The sequence below is a fragment of the Nelumbo lutea genome, chromosome 1, assembly GCF_056320005.1.
Source record: "Nelumbo lutea isolate HS-2025 chromosome 1, American lotus-T2T, whole genome shotgun sequence".
In the NCBI taxonomy this organism is placed as follows: domain Eukaryota; kingdom Viridiplantae; phylum Streptophyta; class Magnoliopsida; order Proteales; family Nelumbonaceae; genus Nelumbo; species Nelumbo lutea.
Window position 1 is genome coordinate 7,527,678 of NC_142684.1, and position 14,309 is coordinate 7,541,986.

At 38.9% G+C, this 14,309-nt stretch overlaps 1 protein-coding gene across 7 annotated transcripts in view; it reads left to right on the forward strand.

Annotated features, from left to right (window-relative positions):
- Nucleotides 1-1,094: 1,094 nt before the first annotated feature.
- The window catches only part of LOC148873380 (protein NLP9-like), a 54,369-nt gene continuing 41,154 nt past the window's right edge, over nucleotides 1,095-14,309 (forward strand). Inside the window, exons 1-7 of one of the 7 annotated variants that reach the window (XM_088964297.1) lie at nucleotides 1,123-1,519; nucleotides 1,611-1,728; nucleotides 1,856-2,398; nucleotides 11,369-12,473; nucleotides 12,637-12,915; nucleotides 13,012-13,098; nucleotides 14,164-14,235. In XM_088964297.1, coding sequence (XP_088820423.1) covers nucleotides 1,920-2,398; nucleotides 11,369-12,473; nucleotides 12,637-12,915; nucleotides 13,012-13,098; nucleotides 14,164-14,235 — 2,022 coding nt within the window. In that variant the 5' untranslated portion in view covers nucleotides 1,123-1,519; nucleotides 1,611-1,728; nucleotides 1,856-1,919. Of the gene's footprint in view, nucleotides 1,520-1,610; nucleotides 1,729-1,855; nucleotides 2,399-11,368; nucleotides 12,474-12,636; nucleotides 12,916-13,011; nucleotides 14,236-14,309 lie in introns of those variants that run through there. The other 6 variants (XM_088964298.1, XM_088964301.1, XM_088964299.1 and 3 more) reach the window with 6 other exon arrangements.

The window sequence follows — 14,309 nt, forward strand, 5'->3', positions numbered from 1 at the left end:
CACTTTTAATTCCAAAATGACATGTGTCGTGGTGGTTTGGGATTGTAATGAGATGTGAATGCGTTAAGAGGCTTGAGCTTGAGTCACTTCAATTGCTATTTTTTTAGGATTTGGCGAGTATAGATAGAGCTGACTTTGAGTCTTTGATCCAACCTATTCTGACCCACACGACTCAACCCATCTTAACCCTAATAGGTACTCTCGACCCAACCCACCCTGACCCTTTTTCCATTGACCCTAATGGGTTACTCGATCTATATCGACCCGCCAATAGGTTGGGTGGGTATGGATGAGTTCCAAGGTGGGTGGGTTGGGTGGATCAAATGGATTGGGGTCAAGATTGCTAGTCCTGTCGCCGATCAAACCAATTACTTAGGTTCCAACCCAAAGTAGAGAAGCAAGAATGTCTGATCTGATAAAAGTTAGTTCTTGGATTTGGTTTTATTGCTTCCATGATCAAAGCCTTTTGGTAGGATATCTTGATACTTCATAAAGTACAATCAAAATGACCACTGTAAGAAATATAAGAATAGCAAACACCCAATAAAATATTAACCCAAATTGAAGGAGCTCCGGTTTTAACATCAAAACATAACAAGACAATTCGGCATAGTCGTGATAGATATCTGTTGCTACCAAGGTTGGGACAAGGGCAACAATGTAATTATGCTTCCGTAGATGAGGGTTGATTGAATCTGAGGGTTGGTGAAGCCAAGGGCATGCAAATCCAACGTGTGAAGGAAGAAGCACGTTAGAGGCTGTAGGTGTTATCCCAAGGGTGGGGACTCCGACGGTCAAATTAGTTAATGTGTAATAAGGGGTCGGACGAGGCTCTAAAGAGGTAACTCAGACGAGGTCACTAGGATGCTACAGAGTTTGAGAATAGAAATACCAAGATAGCTTACCTCGGGAATGGCACCACTTATTTATACTTGAACCTACTTAGAGTTTGTTAGCAATCAGGATGCCATCCTGATGATGCCACGTGTCAAAATATCAAACCTGCCATGTGCGCCTACATCAGTATCTAAAGTGGAACAAAAGAATTAAGACAGATCAAATTACCTTCGAGGTTATCGGCCGAGGCATTAGAAGTGGACACAGCATTATTCTGAACATGCCAATTATCCGGCATCGATAACGAACTAAAACCCTTACTCTAACCAGCAGCTACAATGATTAAATCACCCCAATCCCCTCAAGATAAAAATGGGGAAATCGTAGAAAAAAAGGAAAGGTGTCAAATCTGCCTCCAAGGAGACAACATTCAATCAATTTCATCCGAAATAATACCAGCTCACCATGATCGACCTGTCGTTCAATCAGCAATTCTAAGACGCTCGATGTCAAACAAATTCACACCAATTCTATCCGGAAAGCCACCAGATTGAAGGAGGAGAAATCGCAGAATTGCAAATAACTTACTGATATCAATCTATCTTCGCAGAACCGCAGAATTCACACCAATTTTCCCTTGTCTTTTGGTAGAGAAGTGTAACGCCATTGCCTATGATAATGGGTAATTTTAAACTTTTAACTGATTAGATGATAGGTAAAGGATATTTTTGTTCTTTTATATGATACTTATTACAGTTTTTTTGAAAATTTAGGTACTGCAGTAAGACATTTGAAAGCTCGGATAATAAACTTCACACTACCCCAAAGTTGAGGGTATAAAGTGAAAATTTCCCCTTTAGTTTTACTAAAACACTTTTCGACCTGCTGAAGGCAAGTATCTGCTACTAAGTATATACAGATATAGACAGATTTTGCTGCAAGTCTAAAGCTACCTTCATTCAATCAACCCAGACGGACGTAAACTTGTAATGTTTAACAGACTCCCTCTTGACTTCAGATGTCATCTCTAGTCTCTACACCAAAACCTCCTATAGCGATTATTGTGTACTTTTCGTGCTTCAATGGCTTCTTCCGTCCACCGATGGAATTACGATGTCTTCTTGAGCTTCAGAGGTGAAGACACCCGAAAGAACTTCACTGATCACCTCTATACCGCCTTGGATCGAGCTGGAATTTACACGTTCAGAGACGACGAAGAACTCAAGAGAGGAAAAGAGATATCGTCTGAGCTGCAAACAGCAATCGAAGAATCAAGGATCTCCATCGTTGTTTTCTCAAGGAACTATGCTTCTTCAAGATGGTGCTTGGATGAGCTTCTCAAAATCTTATATTGCAATGAAACGATGGGCCAATTGGTTTTTCCCGTTTTCTATGACGTTGAACCGTCGGAGGTTCGCAATCAGACTGGAAGCTTTGGGAGTGGATTTTCCCAAACTAAAAAGCGAGTCAAGGCGGATCTGATGAAGGTGCAGAGTTGGGAAACAGCTCTCAGAAAAGCTGCGAATTTGTCTGGGTGGGATTTACAGAAGGTTGACAACGGGTAATCCACCATTGCAATTTATTTTTCTTCTATTTTTGGTCAATTTACCGTTATTCATGCTCCTCGCGCTCTTTTTTCATATATATATATATATATATTTAACTTTATAGATCATATTGCTCTGAGTTTTGTCTTCAAATATGTACCTTTTTAGATCATTTCTCTCTCCTCAATTCTCATGCCTTCTGTGCATGGGACAAAAGCATAAAACAGTGCATGAAGCAGGGGTTCTTTCTCTCTGTTTAGGCGTGCAAAGGGAGAAGAGCTTCTCTGGACCATACAAATAACATACTTTAGTCTACCCTTGAAAGCAACAGAAATCTAAGTTAATTCCTCTTCGTATTTCAACGTGAATGGACTTCAACCATCCAGAAGTTGATATACATTATATGGTAAAGAAAAGAGAGAGGTAATCGCATTTCCACCGGTATAAAGAGTATTTGGAAAATGCACTTATGTACATTTTTTCCATAAAACATCGCTTGTAGGGAAATAATTAGTTCAAACAGATTTTGAGTAAGGGACCCTAGTAAGTTCAAATGGAAATCTTCGTTGATTGGAACTCTATTTACATGTTGTCATAACCCTGCAAATTAAGCTTTCCATCTAAGATGTTCAACTTGGATTTCAACCAAAGGAACCTTTCTAGGTGCATTTGCAACTCATCCAGAATAGACATATCAAACATATGATAGGAAGCTACCTCCTAATTTGACAGATAGTGGAAATTTATTTGTACCTGTTCAATCTGCATGTTTTCAGTAGGCTCTAAGCTAGAAAAGTTACCAAATTTAATGACAAGAAGTACATGATCAGAAATTCAGAATTGAGACAGCAAAAGTAAATTACACCAACACTACCATAAGAATCCAGAGTTGAGAAAGCACCTTCCAAACCTTGGCCAAATTCCACCCGCCCTTAGTCGAAGTTTGTTTGTTGCCAGTATTATCCTAGATCCACTAGGCTGTAATACTCATTACAGTCATTGAAACCCAATATCATTTGGTTCTTTGGATTACTACCGCCCAATCACTCCCATGGCTTTCTGTTGATGTTGAAATTTCCTCTAACTAGCATGTTGGTAATGTTATCAGCAATAAATTTGTTCTCATTTCACAGCTTGCATCTTTCCAACATGCTTATTACATTCAGCCTTAGCTGATGTGATTATACCATTTTTATTATTTTCTTTTAGTAGTTGTATATTTATTATTACAAAATATTTCTACAATATCTATGTCCTTCCATAAAATCTAGGTGTAAAAGGTTAGGTGGTAGCTCTATTTTCAGGCCCGCTTGGAGTGGGGGATACCTTAAGAGCTGAAGTGATGGCTACTCCAAGGAATGAAAATAGCAAAGCAACCTGGCCTTCAACATTTGGAGGTTAAGGGGGATTCCAAACTGGTAATCTCATGGATGAATGACAGCACAGCCCAGGTGTGTAGATTCATAATCATATCATAAGAGAGATTAAGAACATAGCAAAGGAGCTGGGGGCAACCTTTAGATGGGTAAAATCTAAAAAGAATAGCAAATGGGATGGCTGATATTTTCCTAAACAAGGGTGCATAGGGAACAATTCTTTTGGGTAGATGTGTAATTAGGTTTCTTTCAATTTGTAAAGGGACTGATTTGTCTTGTAACAGCAATAACAGTAATATGCTTTAATTGAAATTACTGAAATGAACTTTTACTGAAAAAAATAAGTTCATTGCATTTTGTGGCAACCCTCTTTAGCCCAAGTTTTCTAAGGCAGCCATGGAAGAGAGGAAGAATTATGTGGAGGGCAGTTAGAGTAGCATTAGTATGGAATATTCGTGAAGAAATAAACGAAAGAATATTCAAAGAGAAGTGTAAATCCAAAGTAGAAATAGTGGGGAGGACAAAAATAATAGTTGCATATTGGGTGTAAACAATGGAGGCCTTTTAGGGGTTTTCAGTGGATGACATAATAAGAGCTTGGGAAGCAGTGACAAACTCTCCTATAGTGAAAATTGTGATGGAGTGGAAACCTCAATTATTATTATTATTATTACTATTATTGTTTTTTCTCAGAAGTGGAGACCTCTTGTTACCAACATGGTGAAGCTGAATTTTAATGGGAGCTCTCAAGGCAATCCGGGCCTGGCAGAAAGTGTGGTGTCTTTGGGAATGCAGAAGTCAAGTTGGTGGCGATGTATTCAGGCCTGATTGGGTTTGGTGATTCTTTGAAAGCCGAAATATTAACATTGCTACAAGGTCTAAGGATAGCTAAGCAACATGGTTACAGCAGATGGAGGTGGAGGGAGATTCATAGTTGGTAATTTCTTGGACAAATAGTAAGAATTCAGGTGCTTGGGCCAACACTAAGGGAAATTGTTTGGTTAGAAAAGGAAATGGGAACTACCTTTTCTTTTCTTTTCTTTTCTTTTTTTTTTTTATAGATGAAATGTGAGCTACCTTCAAATGTGTTAGAAGGACTACAAATGAGATGGCAGTTTTTTTTGGCTAAGCAAGGGGTTCTTAGGCAGAAATTGTTCTGGACTGAACTGCAATTCGCTTAAAGTTGTAACTGGAAATTTTGTTGGGAATTACCTAACCAATTTGACATGTACTCTTAACTATTTCTTTTAATGATACTCTCTGTTACTGATTTTCTTTTTTTTTTTTTTTGACAAGACCCTGGATATCCAGAGTATAAACAGCATTGAGTATTGGTTCTTTTTGGTACTTCTTTGATGTATGTATTTGTCTACATGGGATGTATCAAAGTTATGAGTTGTATCTTTTGTTTTTTAACAAAAAGTACTACTCATAACCAACATGGAGTAATGGTCCTTTTTGGTTTTTTGATGTTTGTGTTTTCTACATGGGTTCTATCAAAGTTGTGGGTTGTACCTTTTGCTTCTTAGCAATCTATTCTAATCTTCAAAGAGAGGGGTTACTGTCTTACTGCCTCTCCATCAAATTTTCTTGTTACTCTTTCTTCCTATTATATCCTCCCTTGGATTTTAGTTTAATTCTGTATCTTTTATGAAGCTTTGCATTATCTGTTGACTTTATTATTTGTGTCTTTCTTTGGACTAGAATGAACTCTTTAATGTTGTTCTCATTTGTCTTTGCATTCTTATACAATTATACCTCTCTTAAGTATGTTCACCTCCTTCCAAGCCTCTACTTTTGATGGTTCTAATTCATGTATGGAATTTGGATTTTGTTGCACCCGTGTAGTTTGGAATTTGAGAGCTTGATTCTAAGAAAACTTGGCAAAGATTTTTTAGGTTTTGGTGCTGTGTTTTAAAAGGTGTGAGAGGCGTGCCTCCAGGTGACATGCCCCCAAAACGCCCTGAGGCATATGGCAGAGGCATTGACACCTCTGATGACGCCTCATACGCTTTTTTCATGAGGCATGCTAGAGGTGTACGCCCCATGTGCCTCATGCACACCTCATATAAAAAGACAGAAAAAGAAAGAAAAAAGAAAAATAAGGAAAGGAAAGGAAAAGAAAGGGAAGGGAAAGAAAAACAAAAGAAAGAGGAAAAAAAGAGAAAAGGAAAGAAAAGACCCCCTCTTTCAACCAGTATTATGCATCTTCATTCTTCTTAACATAAAAGATTTTTATTAAAAATAAAGAAAAATGAGATCCTCCTTCCTCTTCTTCCTCCTCCTTCCTCCTCATCCCCCTCCTCTTAAGGAGGTTTACACTCCTTCTGTGTGGGAGGCTTACACCTCTTACATTCTGAACTATGCCTCATGCCTGTAGGTAGTGGAACGCCTTGCATTACACCTCTACGTTTTAAAACATTGGTTCGGTGCTGATAAAAAAAAAACAATGAGCTTTTTGGTTTCGATGTGCCTGTGTTTCTATTGTATTAAAATTGATTTCTGATGGATGTCCTATTTGCTTTGATTATGTTAGTGAAGGGGTATTTTAGTCTTTGCACACCTGTTGAGAGTCCTGATGTGTACTATTATGTTAGTTCGAGTGTCTCTTACTTAAATAAGGGCACTCTTGTCTTTTCCAGACACATTAATAATATAATAACAAGTCTGGCCGAATCTAGGTTGACTTCCTGAGTTTCGAACTAGACCTTTTCTCTTCTCCTTCCTCTTTCTTCCTTTTTCTTCTTTCTTTTCTTCCTTCTTGCTGTTTACTTTACAACTAACAAACTAAACAGATTTCTAGGGTAGGCTGAACTTTAACATGGTATCAGAGCCACATCAAACAAATCAGTCCTGCTAGAATTCTGTTTTCTGCGCATTCGAACTAGGGTTTTCTTAGATTTCTCAGCCGTTGGTTGGAGACTGGAAAAAGGGCTGAAAAGGAGTGATCGCCCTCTTCCCTTGGAGGTTTCTATGCCTCTGGTGGTGTTGTTGGTGATCGGTTGCTGTGGTTTCTAAGCCCTCCCCTAATTAATGTATGGCTGGTGTGTGTGGTGCAGTGGTGTTTCATTCCTTCGTGTGGTTGGCCTTCAGGCGATGAGGTAAGGAGTTTTTTTTATGCATATTTTCTGTCATGAAACACATGAGAGGTGTGGTACAGATCGTATGATGGGTTTTCAGATCGCAGTATGCTAGGGTTTATGCTAGAGTTTATGCTGGTTTGTGTGTGATTTGAAGGGAAGTAGTGTCTACTTAATGGTGAAACTTCCAGTAGCTGTAGAGTAGAGTTTGTGGTGTTACAAATACAACTTTCAGCCTTTGTCATAACTGAATCAGTGTGCAGATTTCGGTGAAGTATCTGTGTGTAGTGTGCAGTGTGTAGTGCTCAGTTTTAGTGATAAGAGAATTCGGCAATGGCAGATAACAATGATAGTAAACCTAGTGTGATGATATCTACTGACTATCTGAATGTCCAAATGACCTCCATTAAACTGATTGGGGAGAATTATGTCCCTTGGGCCAAGTCTGTAGAGGTTTTTTTGAAGGCGAAAAAGATGGTAAAGCACATAAGAGAGGAGAAACCTCCCACTAGTTCTCAGGAGTATGAAGACTGGGAACAAGAAGATGCACATATTATCACATGGTTGTGGAACAGTATGGAGCCCAGAATCAGTGTGAACTTCATGTTTCTTGACACAGCCAAAGAGGTGTGGGATCATGCTAAGAAATTGTATTCTGGTTAGGATAATACAAGTAGGGTATATCAACTGTATCAGGAATACTTCAATCTGCAACAGGGAAATCAGAGCCTTGAGGAGTACTATGCCAGTATGAGAAATATCCGTAATGAGCTAGATGTCTATCACCCTCTCACTTCTGATGTCAAGGTTCAACAGCAACAGAGAGAGTAGCTTGATGTGACTCGGTTTCTGGTGGGGCTGAAGTCTGAGTATGAACCAGTACGAGCCCAGATATTAGGAGGATCTGCTCTTCCATCTCTAGAGGAGGTGTTTGCTCGTCTTCGGAGGACTTCCATTGGATCTATGGAAACCTCTAGTATCTTAGATAGATCAGCATTTGGAGTGTCGAGAGGACGAAGTGGCAGAAGTGGGGCTCGAGGAGCCCAGCCTGGCCGAGGTGGCAATAGTGGTCCAGTGTATGGTCGGAGTGGTAGTGGTGGTCCTACACATATCTGTGGTGGTGGTCATACTGGAGGCAGAGGTTCAGGGGGAGCTCGTGGTAGAGGACGTGGCTCGGGTCCACGGAGGTGTACTCATTGTGGTTTGGATGGACATACTACTAACTACTGCTATGATTTACACGATCCACCTTCGACGTGGGCCAACCATGCCATGACTAGTGATACCAGTTCCAGCTTTAGACAGGAGAACTGATCAGTTGACCAGATGCCTTCTACTTCTCCAGATGGTCCAGGCAGGGAGATGGTGAGTGTTCCTCGTGATGAGTATGAAATGTTTGTTCAATCCACGTCGCAGTAGAACACAACTACCTTTGCACACTCAGGTATGGCTTGTTTGGCATCCACACCCAACCCCTGGATCATTGACTTTGGAGCCTCCGATCACATGACAGGAACTCCAGGTGTGTTTTCATCTCTCACTCATTGCTCAACATCACAATCTGTTACCCTTGCTAATGGCTCCACATCATCTATTCGTGGTGTTGGTAATGTTGACCTAGACCCTGTGTCCCTATCCTCTGTTTTATATGTACCTAAACTTCCATTTAATCTTATGTCTGTTAGTAAGCTGACAAAGTCCCTTAATTGCTCCATTACATTTTACCCCTCTATGTGTGTTTTTCAGGATGTCAAGACGGGGATGAAGATTGGTGGAGAGCATGAAGCCGGTGGATTGTATTATCTTGATGGTGGTGGAAGAACGTCAACGGCCCTTCAATCATCTATTTCTCCTCTCCAGTGGCATTGTAGATTTGGTCATCCCTCGCTGAAAGTGCTGAAGTCCTTGGTCCTTTTATTGAGTCAACTTTCTGTTCTAGATTGTGAGTCGTGTCAATTTGGGAAACACTATCGTGTTCCCTTTAGTTATAGGGTTGATAACCGTGTGTCGAGTCCTTTTTCTTTAATTCATTCAGATGTTTGGAGTCCCTATAAAGTGATGCCATATAATGGACACAAATATTTTGTTATTTTTGTTGATAACTTTTCATGAATGACGTGACTCTATTTAATGAAAGAAAGAAGTGAACTATTTGCCATCTTCTAGAAATTTTATGCTGAGATCCGCAATCAATTTGGCGTTCACATCAATGCGCGTCTGGTTGCAAAAGGGTACTCCCAAACCTATGGCATTAACTACACAGAGACATTCTCCCCGGTTGCTAAGATAGGGTCAGTTCGTGTTGTCATCTCCCTTGCAGCTATGTATGATTGGCCTCTATATCAGCTCGATATCAAAAATGCTTTTTTGCATGGTGATTTGCTCGAGGAGGTCTACATGGAGCAACCACCAGGGTTTGTTGCTCAGGGGGAGGATGGTAAGGTATGCAGACTTAAGAAGGCTATATTTGGACTTAAACAGTCGCCTCGAGCATGGTTTGGTAGGTTCAGTGAGGTAGTCAAGAAGTTTGGTATGAAACAGTGCCAAGTTGATCACTCTGTCTTCAGTCATGACTCTCTGGCAGGAAAAATACTACTGGTGGTGTATGTAGATGATATCGTTGTGACTGAGAATGATAAAATGGGCATTGACAGATTGAAGACATTCCTACAGGAACACTTTCAGACAAAGGACCTTGGCAAATTGAAATATTTTTTGGGCATGGCATTAATTTGTGTAAGAGGAAATATGTGTTGGATTTACTGGAAGAAACAGGTTTGTTGGGTACTAAACCGACTGAGACACCTATGGAAACCAATACGAGGTTGAGCAGTGATAGGTGAAGTATTTGAAGACCCTGGCAGATACGGACGTCTTGTAGGCAAACTAAACTACCTAACCATTATTCGGCCAGATATCTCATTTGCGGTTAGTGTGGTGAGTCAGTTCATGCAGAAACCTTTGGTCCCACATTGGAATGCAGTGCTAAGGATTGTGAGGTACTTGAAAGGAGCCCCTGGCCGTGGTTTACTGTATAAAAGTGGTGGAAAGCTAGAAGTAGAAGGTTACACCTATGCTGATTGGGCAGGTTCAATGTCTGATAGACGGTTTACCACAGGCTATTGTACCTTCTTGCGGGGTAACCTGGTAACGTGGAAAAGTAAGAAGCAAACAATTGTGGCAAGAAGTAGTGCAGAAGCAGAATATAGGGCCATGGCACATACTGCTTGTGAATTAGTGTGGCTAAGGAATCTTCTACAGGAGATAGGATATGACATCGGTACTCCAATGAATCTCTACTGTGACAATCAGGCAGCGATTCATATCTCTTCCAATCCAGTGTTTCATGAAAGAACCAAGCACATCGAAGTTGACTGTCATTTTGTGAGAGAGAAGGTGCTGAATGGAGTGATAGAGACTGCATATGTTAATACAGGAAATCAGTGGGCAGATCTGTTTACAAAAGGTTTGAGTCGGGGGAGAGTGGACTACATATGTAACAAGCTGGGATTATATGATATATACTCACCAGTTTGAGGGGGAGTGTTAGTGAAGGGGTATCTTAGTCTTTGCACACCTGTTGAGAGTGCTGATGTGTACTATTATGTTAGTTCGAGTGCCTCTTACTTAAATAAGGGCACTCTTGTCTTTTCTTGACACATTAATAATATAATAACAGGTCTGGCCGAATCTAGGTTGACTTCCTGAGTTTCGAACTAGACCTTTTCTCTTCTCCTTCCTCTTTCTTCCTTCTTCTTCTTTCTTTTCTTCCTTCTTGCTGTTTACTTTACAACTAACAAACCAAACAGATTTCTAGGGCAGGTTGAACTTTAACAGATTATTTGTTTGGTGGTAGGCTGAAAGTACAAATTTATATGAAGTTTGAAGAACTTAATTTGTTACGCAACAACAATTTTCTTCAGAACTTGTAAATGAGCTTGGTATGTACTTTTATTAGTCAAAAGAAAGGGCCATGATCCTGTACTTGGGAATTTACAAATACGAATAGAATTACATTACAAAGAACTCAGAAAATTAGAATTGAACTAGAGTTAAGACATTTATAAAAAAGGATACATATAAATGGAATTAATGGAAAACTAACCCCACTAATTGAAACCGTACCTTACTTTCTCTTAAAAACCCCACTAATTGACTATTAAAGATAAGAACTGTAATATTAAGCGGTGGCCAACTGAAGGAAATAAACAGATCAACAACAAAAAAGAAGAAGAAGAAATCAAGAAATGAATAGAACAACAATAAAAAAGAAAATGAAGAAATAAATGGAACAAAAAGTGTAAATATATTCCTTTCAGATTGTAAGTCATTTTTCTACTTTCTTCATCTGTACTAAAAAAATGGTCTTGTATAACTATTTGACTTTACAGTTTTGGTTTGGTCCCATTTTTTTATATGCTTATATTTTAACAGTCTCTCTCTCTCTCTCTCTCCTTTCTGTGTGTGTGTGTTTGTGTGCACTTGGATCACAATTGACAGCCATGTATACTTGGATTAAAATTGACAGGCATGAGGCAAAGTGTGTTTGGAGAATCGTTGAAGAAGTTTTGACTAAATTGAATCAAGTGCATTTAGATGTTGCTGTTTTCCCAGTTGGAATAGATTCCCGTGTGCAATGTGTCGAATCATTATTAAATGTTAGGTTAAATGGAGTTTGCATCGTAGGGATTTATGGTATGGGAGGAATTGGAAAGACAACTGTTGCCAAGGCTGTCTACAACTTAATGTTTCGCAAATTTGATGGTAGCAGCTTTCTTGAAAATGTAAGAGAAGTTTCAAAACAACCCAATGGTCTAGTATGTTTACAAAACCAACTTATTTCTGACATATTAATGGATAAGGAAGAGAAACAATATGTAAAAAATGCTGATAGAGGAATCATTGTAATCCAAGAAAGACTTCGTAGAAAAAGGGTTTTCATTGTTCTTGATGACATAGATCAATTTGATCAACTAAAAGCATTGGTTGGTCGTGGGTGGTTTGAATCTGGAAGCAAAGTCATCATAACAACTAGAGATGAGCATTTACTAGATTTTCTTCAAGTGGATTCCAAATATAAAGCTAAAGAATTGAATAATGATGAATCAATTCAACTCTTCAGTTGGCATGCCTTCAAAAAAGACCACCCCAAAGAAGATTATGTGGAGCTATCAACAAATATAGTAAGCTATGTTAAAGGGCTTCCCTTGGCTCTTGAGGTTTTGGGTTCTTCCTTATATGGTAAAACATTACCTGAATGGAGAAGTGCTTTGGAGAAAATAAAAAGAATTCCTCCTAACCAAGTTCAGAGAAAGCTGAGAATAAGTTTTGATGCACTGGATGATTATGAATTAAAGAATATCTTCCTTGATATAGTGTGCTTCTTTCTTGGGATGGACAAAAACTATGTTGTTAAAATACTAGATGGTTGTGACTTTGCCGCAGAATATGGAATTGGTGTTCTTTGTCGTAGGTCTCTTCTAACAATCAACAAAAACAATGAGTTGAGGGTGCATGATTTGCTTCGAGACATGGGAAGGACAATTGTTCATGAAGAATCTCTTGAGGAAATTGGAAAGTGTAGTAGATTATGGTCTCATGAGCATGCCTATGATGTTTTGACAAACTACAGTGTAAGAACCAATTGTATGAGTTCTGTTTTTACCATGGGGTTTACTTGAAAGCATAAGAATAAGCACCCCTATCACTTCTAGGCCTTGGGGTAATAGGGGTGCTTCGGATCTGCAATTTGTGTCTTATGGTTTGCATGCTCTACTAATCTATTTCTCTTTGTAGCAGGGAACAGAAAAAATTCAAGGGATCAGCCTAACGGTTCCTTATGGCAACAGATTAAGTTTGACTACTGAAGCATTTTCAAAGATGAAGGAACTAAGACTGCTCCAGGTCAATTATACAAACATTATTGGAGACTGTAAGCATTTTTCCAAAAATTTGAGATGGCTATGTTGGCATGGATGCCCTTTGGAATTGATACCAATCAATTTTGATTTGAAGAAGCTTGCTGTTCTTGACATGCAAGATAGTAGAATCCAACGACTTTGGGAAGAAACCAAAGTAAGACATGGTTTATATTGTTTCTTCCTTATTTTGGAGTTTGCTTACATTCTTTTTATGGAAGCTAACTCCTTTCTTTTATTCTTTTCCTTGCAGATGTTGGAAAATTTGAAGGTTCTTGATCTTAGCTATTCTGGATTCTTGTCTGAACTCCCAAACTTCTCAACATTCCCCAATCTAGAGGTACTGATTCTTAAACAATGTTCAAGTCTGGATAAGGTTCATGAATCCATTGGATGTCTCAAGAAACTTGTTCTTTTTGATCTTTGCAACTGCAATAATCTGAGGAATCTTCCAAGTAGTATCTGTAAATTGAAATCACTTGAAAATCTTAATCTCTCCTTCTGTGTCCAACTTGATATACAGATGAGGAATATAGAGTCGCTTGAAAAGTTGAAAGTTCTTAATCTTTACTCTTCTTCATCCCTAATTGAAACTCCCAACTTCTCAATGCTCACCAATCTTGAGAATTTGATTCTTGGAAGATGTAATCATTTGGTTAATGTTCATGAATCCATTAGATGTCTCAAGAAACTAGTTGATTTGAGTCTAATTAGATGCCCTAAACTTAGGTATCTTCCAAATGGTATCTGTGAATTGAAATTTCTTCAAAAACTTCACATTGATCACTGCCAGAAACTGGAAAATTTGCCAGAAGAATTGGGAAATATGGAATATTTATCAGAACTTAATGCAAGTTATTCTCCAATAAAACAGCTGCCAACTTCCATTGGACTCTTAAAGAACCTCAAGACCCTAAATTTGGCAAAATGCAAACTTGGGAGCAATCTGTCAGGAAATTTTTCACTGATAGAAAGTGGAATTCCAAGTGAGATTGGGAGTTTATCCTCATTGCGAGAGTTATATCTAAGTTTCAATAAATTCTGTAGCCTACCAAATAGCATGAGTAGACTTTGTCAGCTTGAAGTCATTGAGCTGAATGGCTGTGAAGAGCTTAAAGCACTCCCAGAGCTTCCACCATGTTTAAAGTTCTTGAGAGCATCTCATTGCAAATCACTAGAAAGATTATCGAATCTTGGGTTCTTATCCTCATTAGAAGTATTGGATCTAAGCCATGGCAATTTTTGTAACCTACCGGACACCATCAGCTGCTTTTCTCAGCTCACTGTTCTTAATCTTAGTGGTTGCAAAAGGCTCCATTCACTTCCACAGCTCCCATCAAGTTTAGAAGTTTTGTATGCTCACAACTGCACATCGATAAGATTGCCAATCTTCTCAAACATCCAGAAATTACGTTGCTTGGATCTTAGTAATTGTGACGAGCTAATTACAATTCAAGGCATGGATAATTTCCTTGAGGTACCTTTCTTTCTCTCTCTCTCTCTCTCTATCTATCTATCTATATTTCTATATCTATCTATATATATGGTACT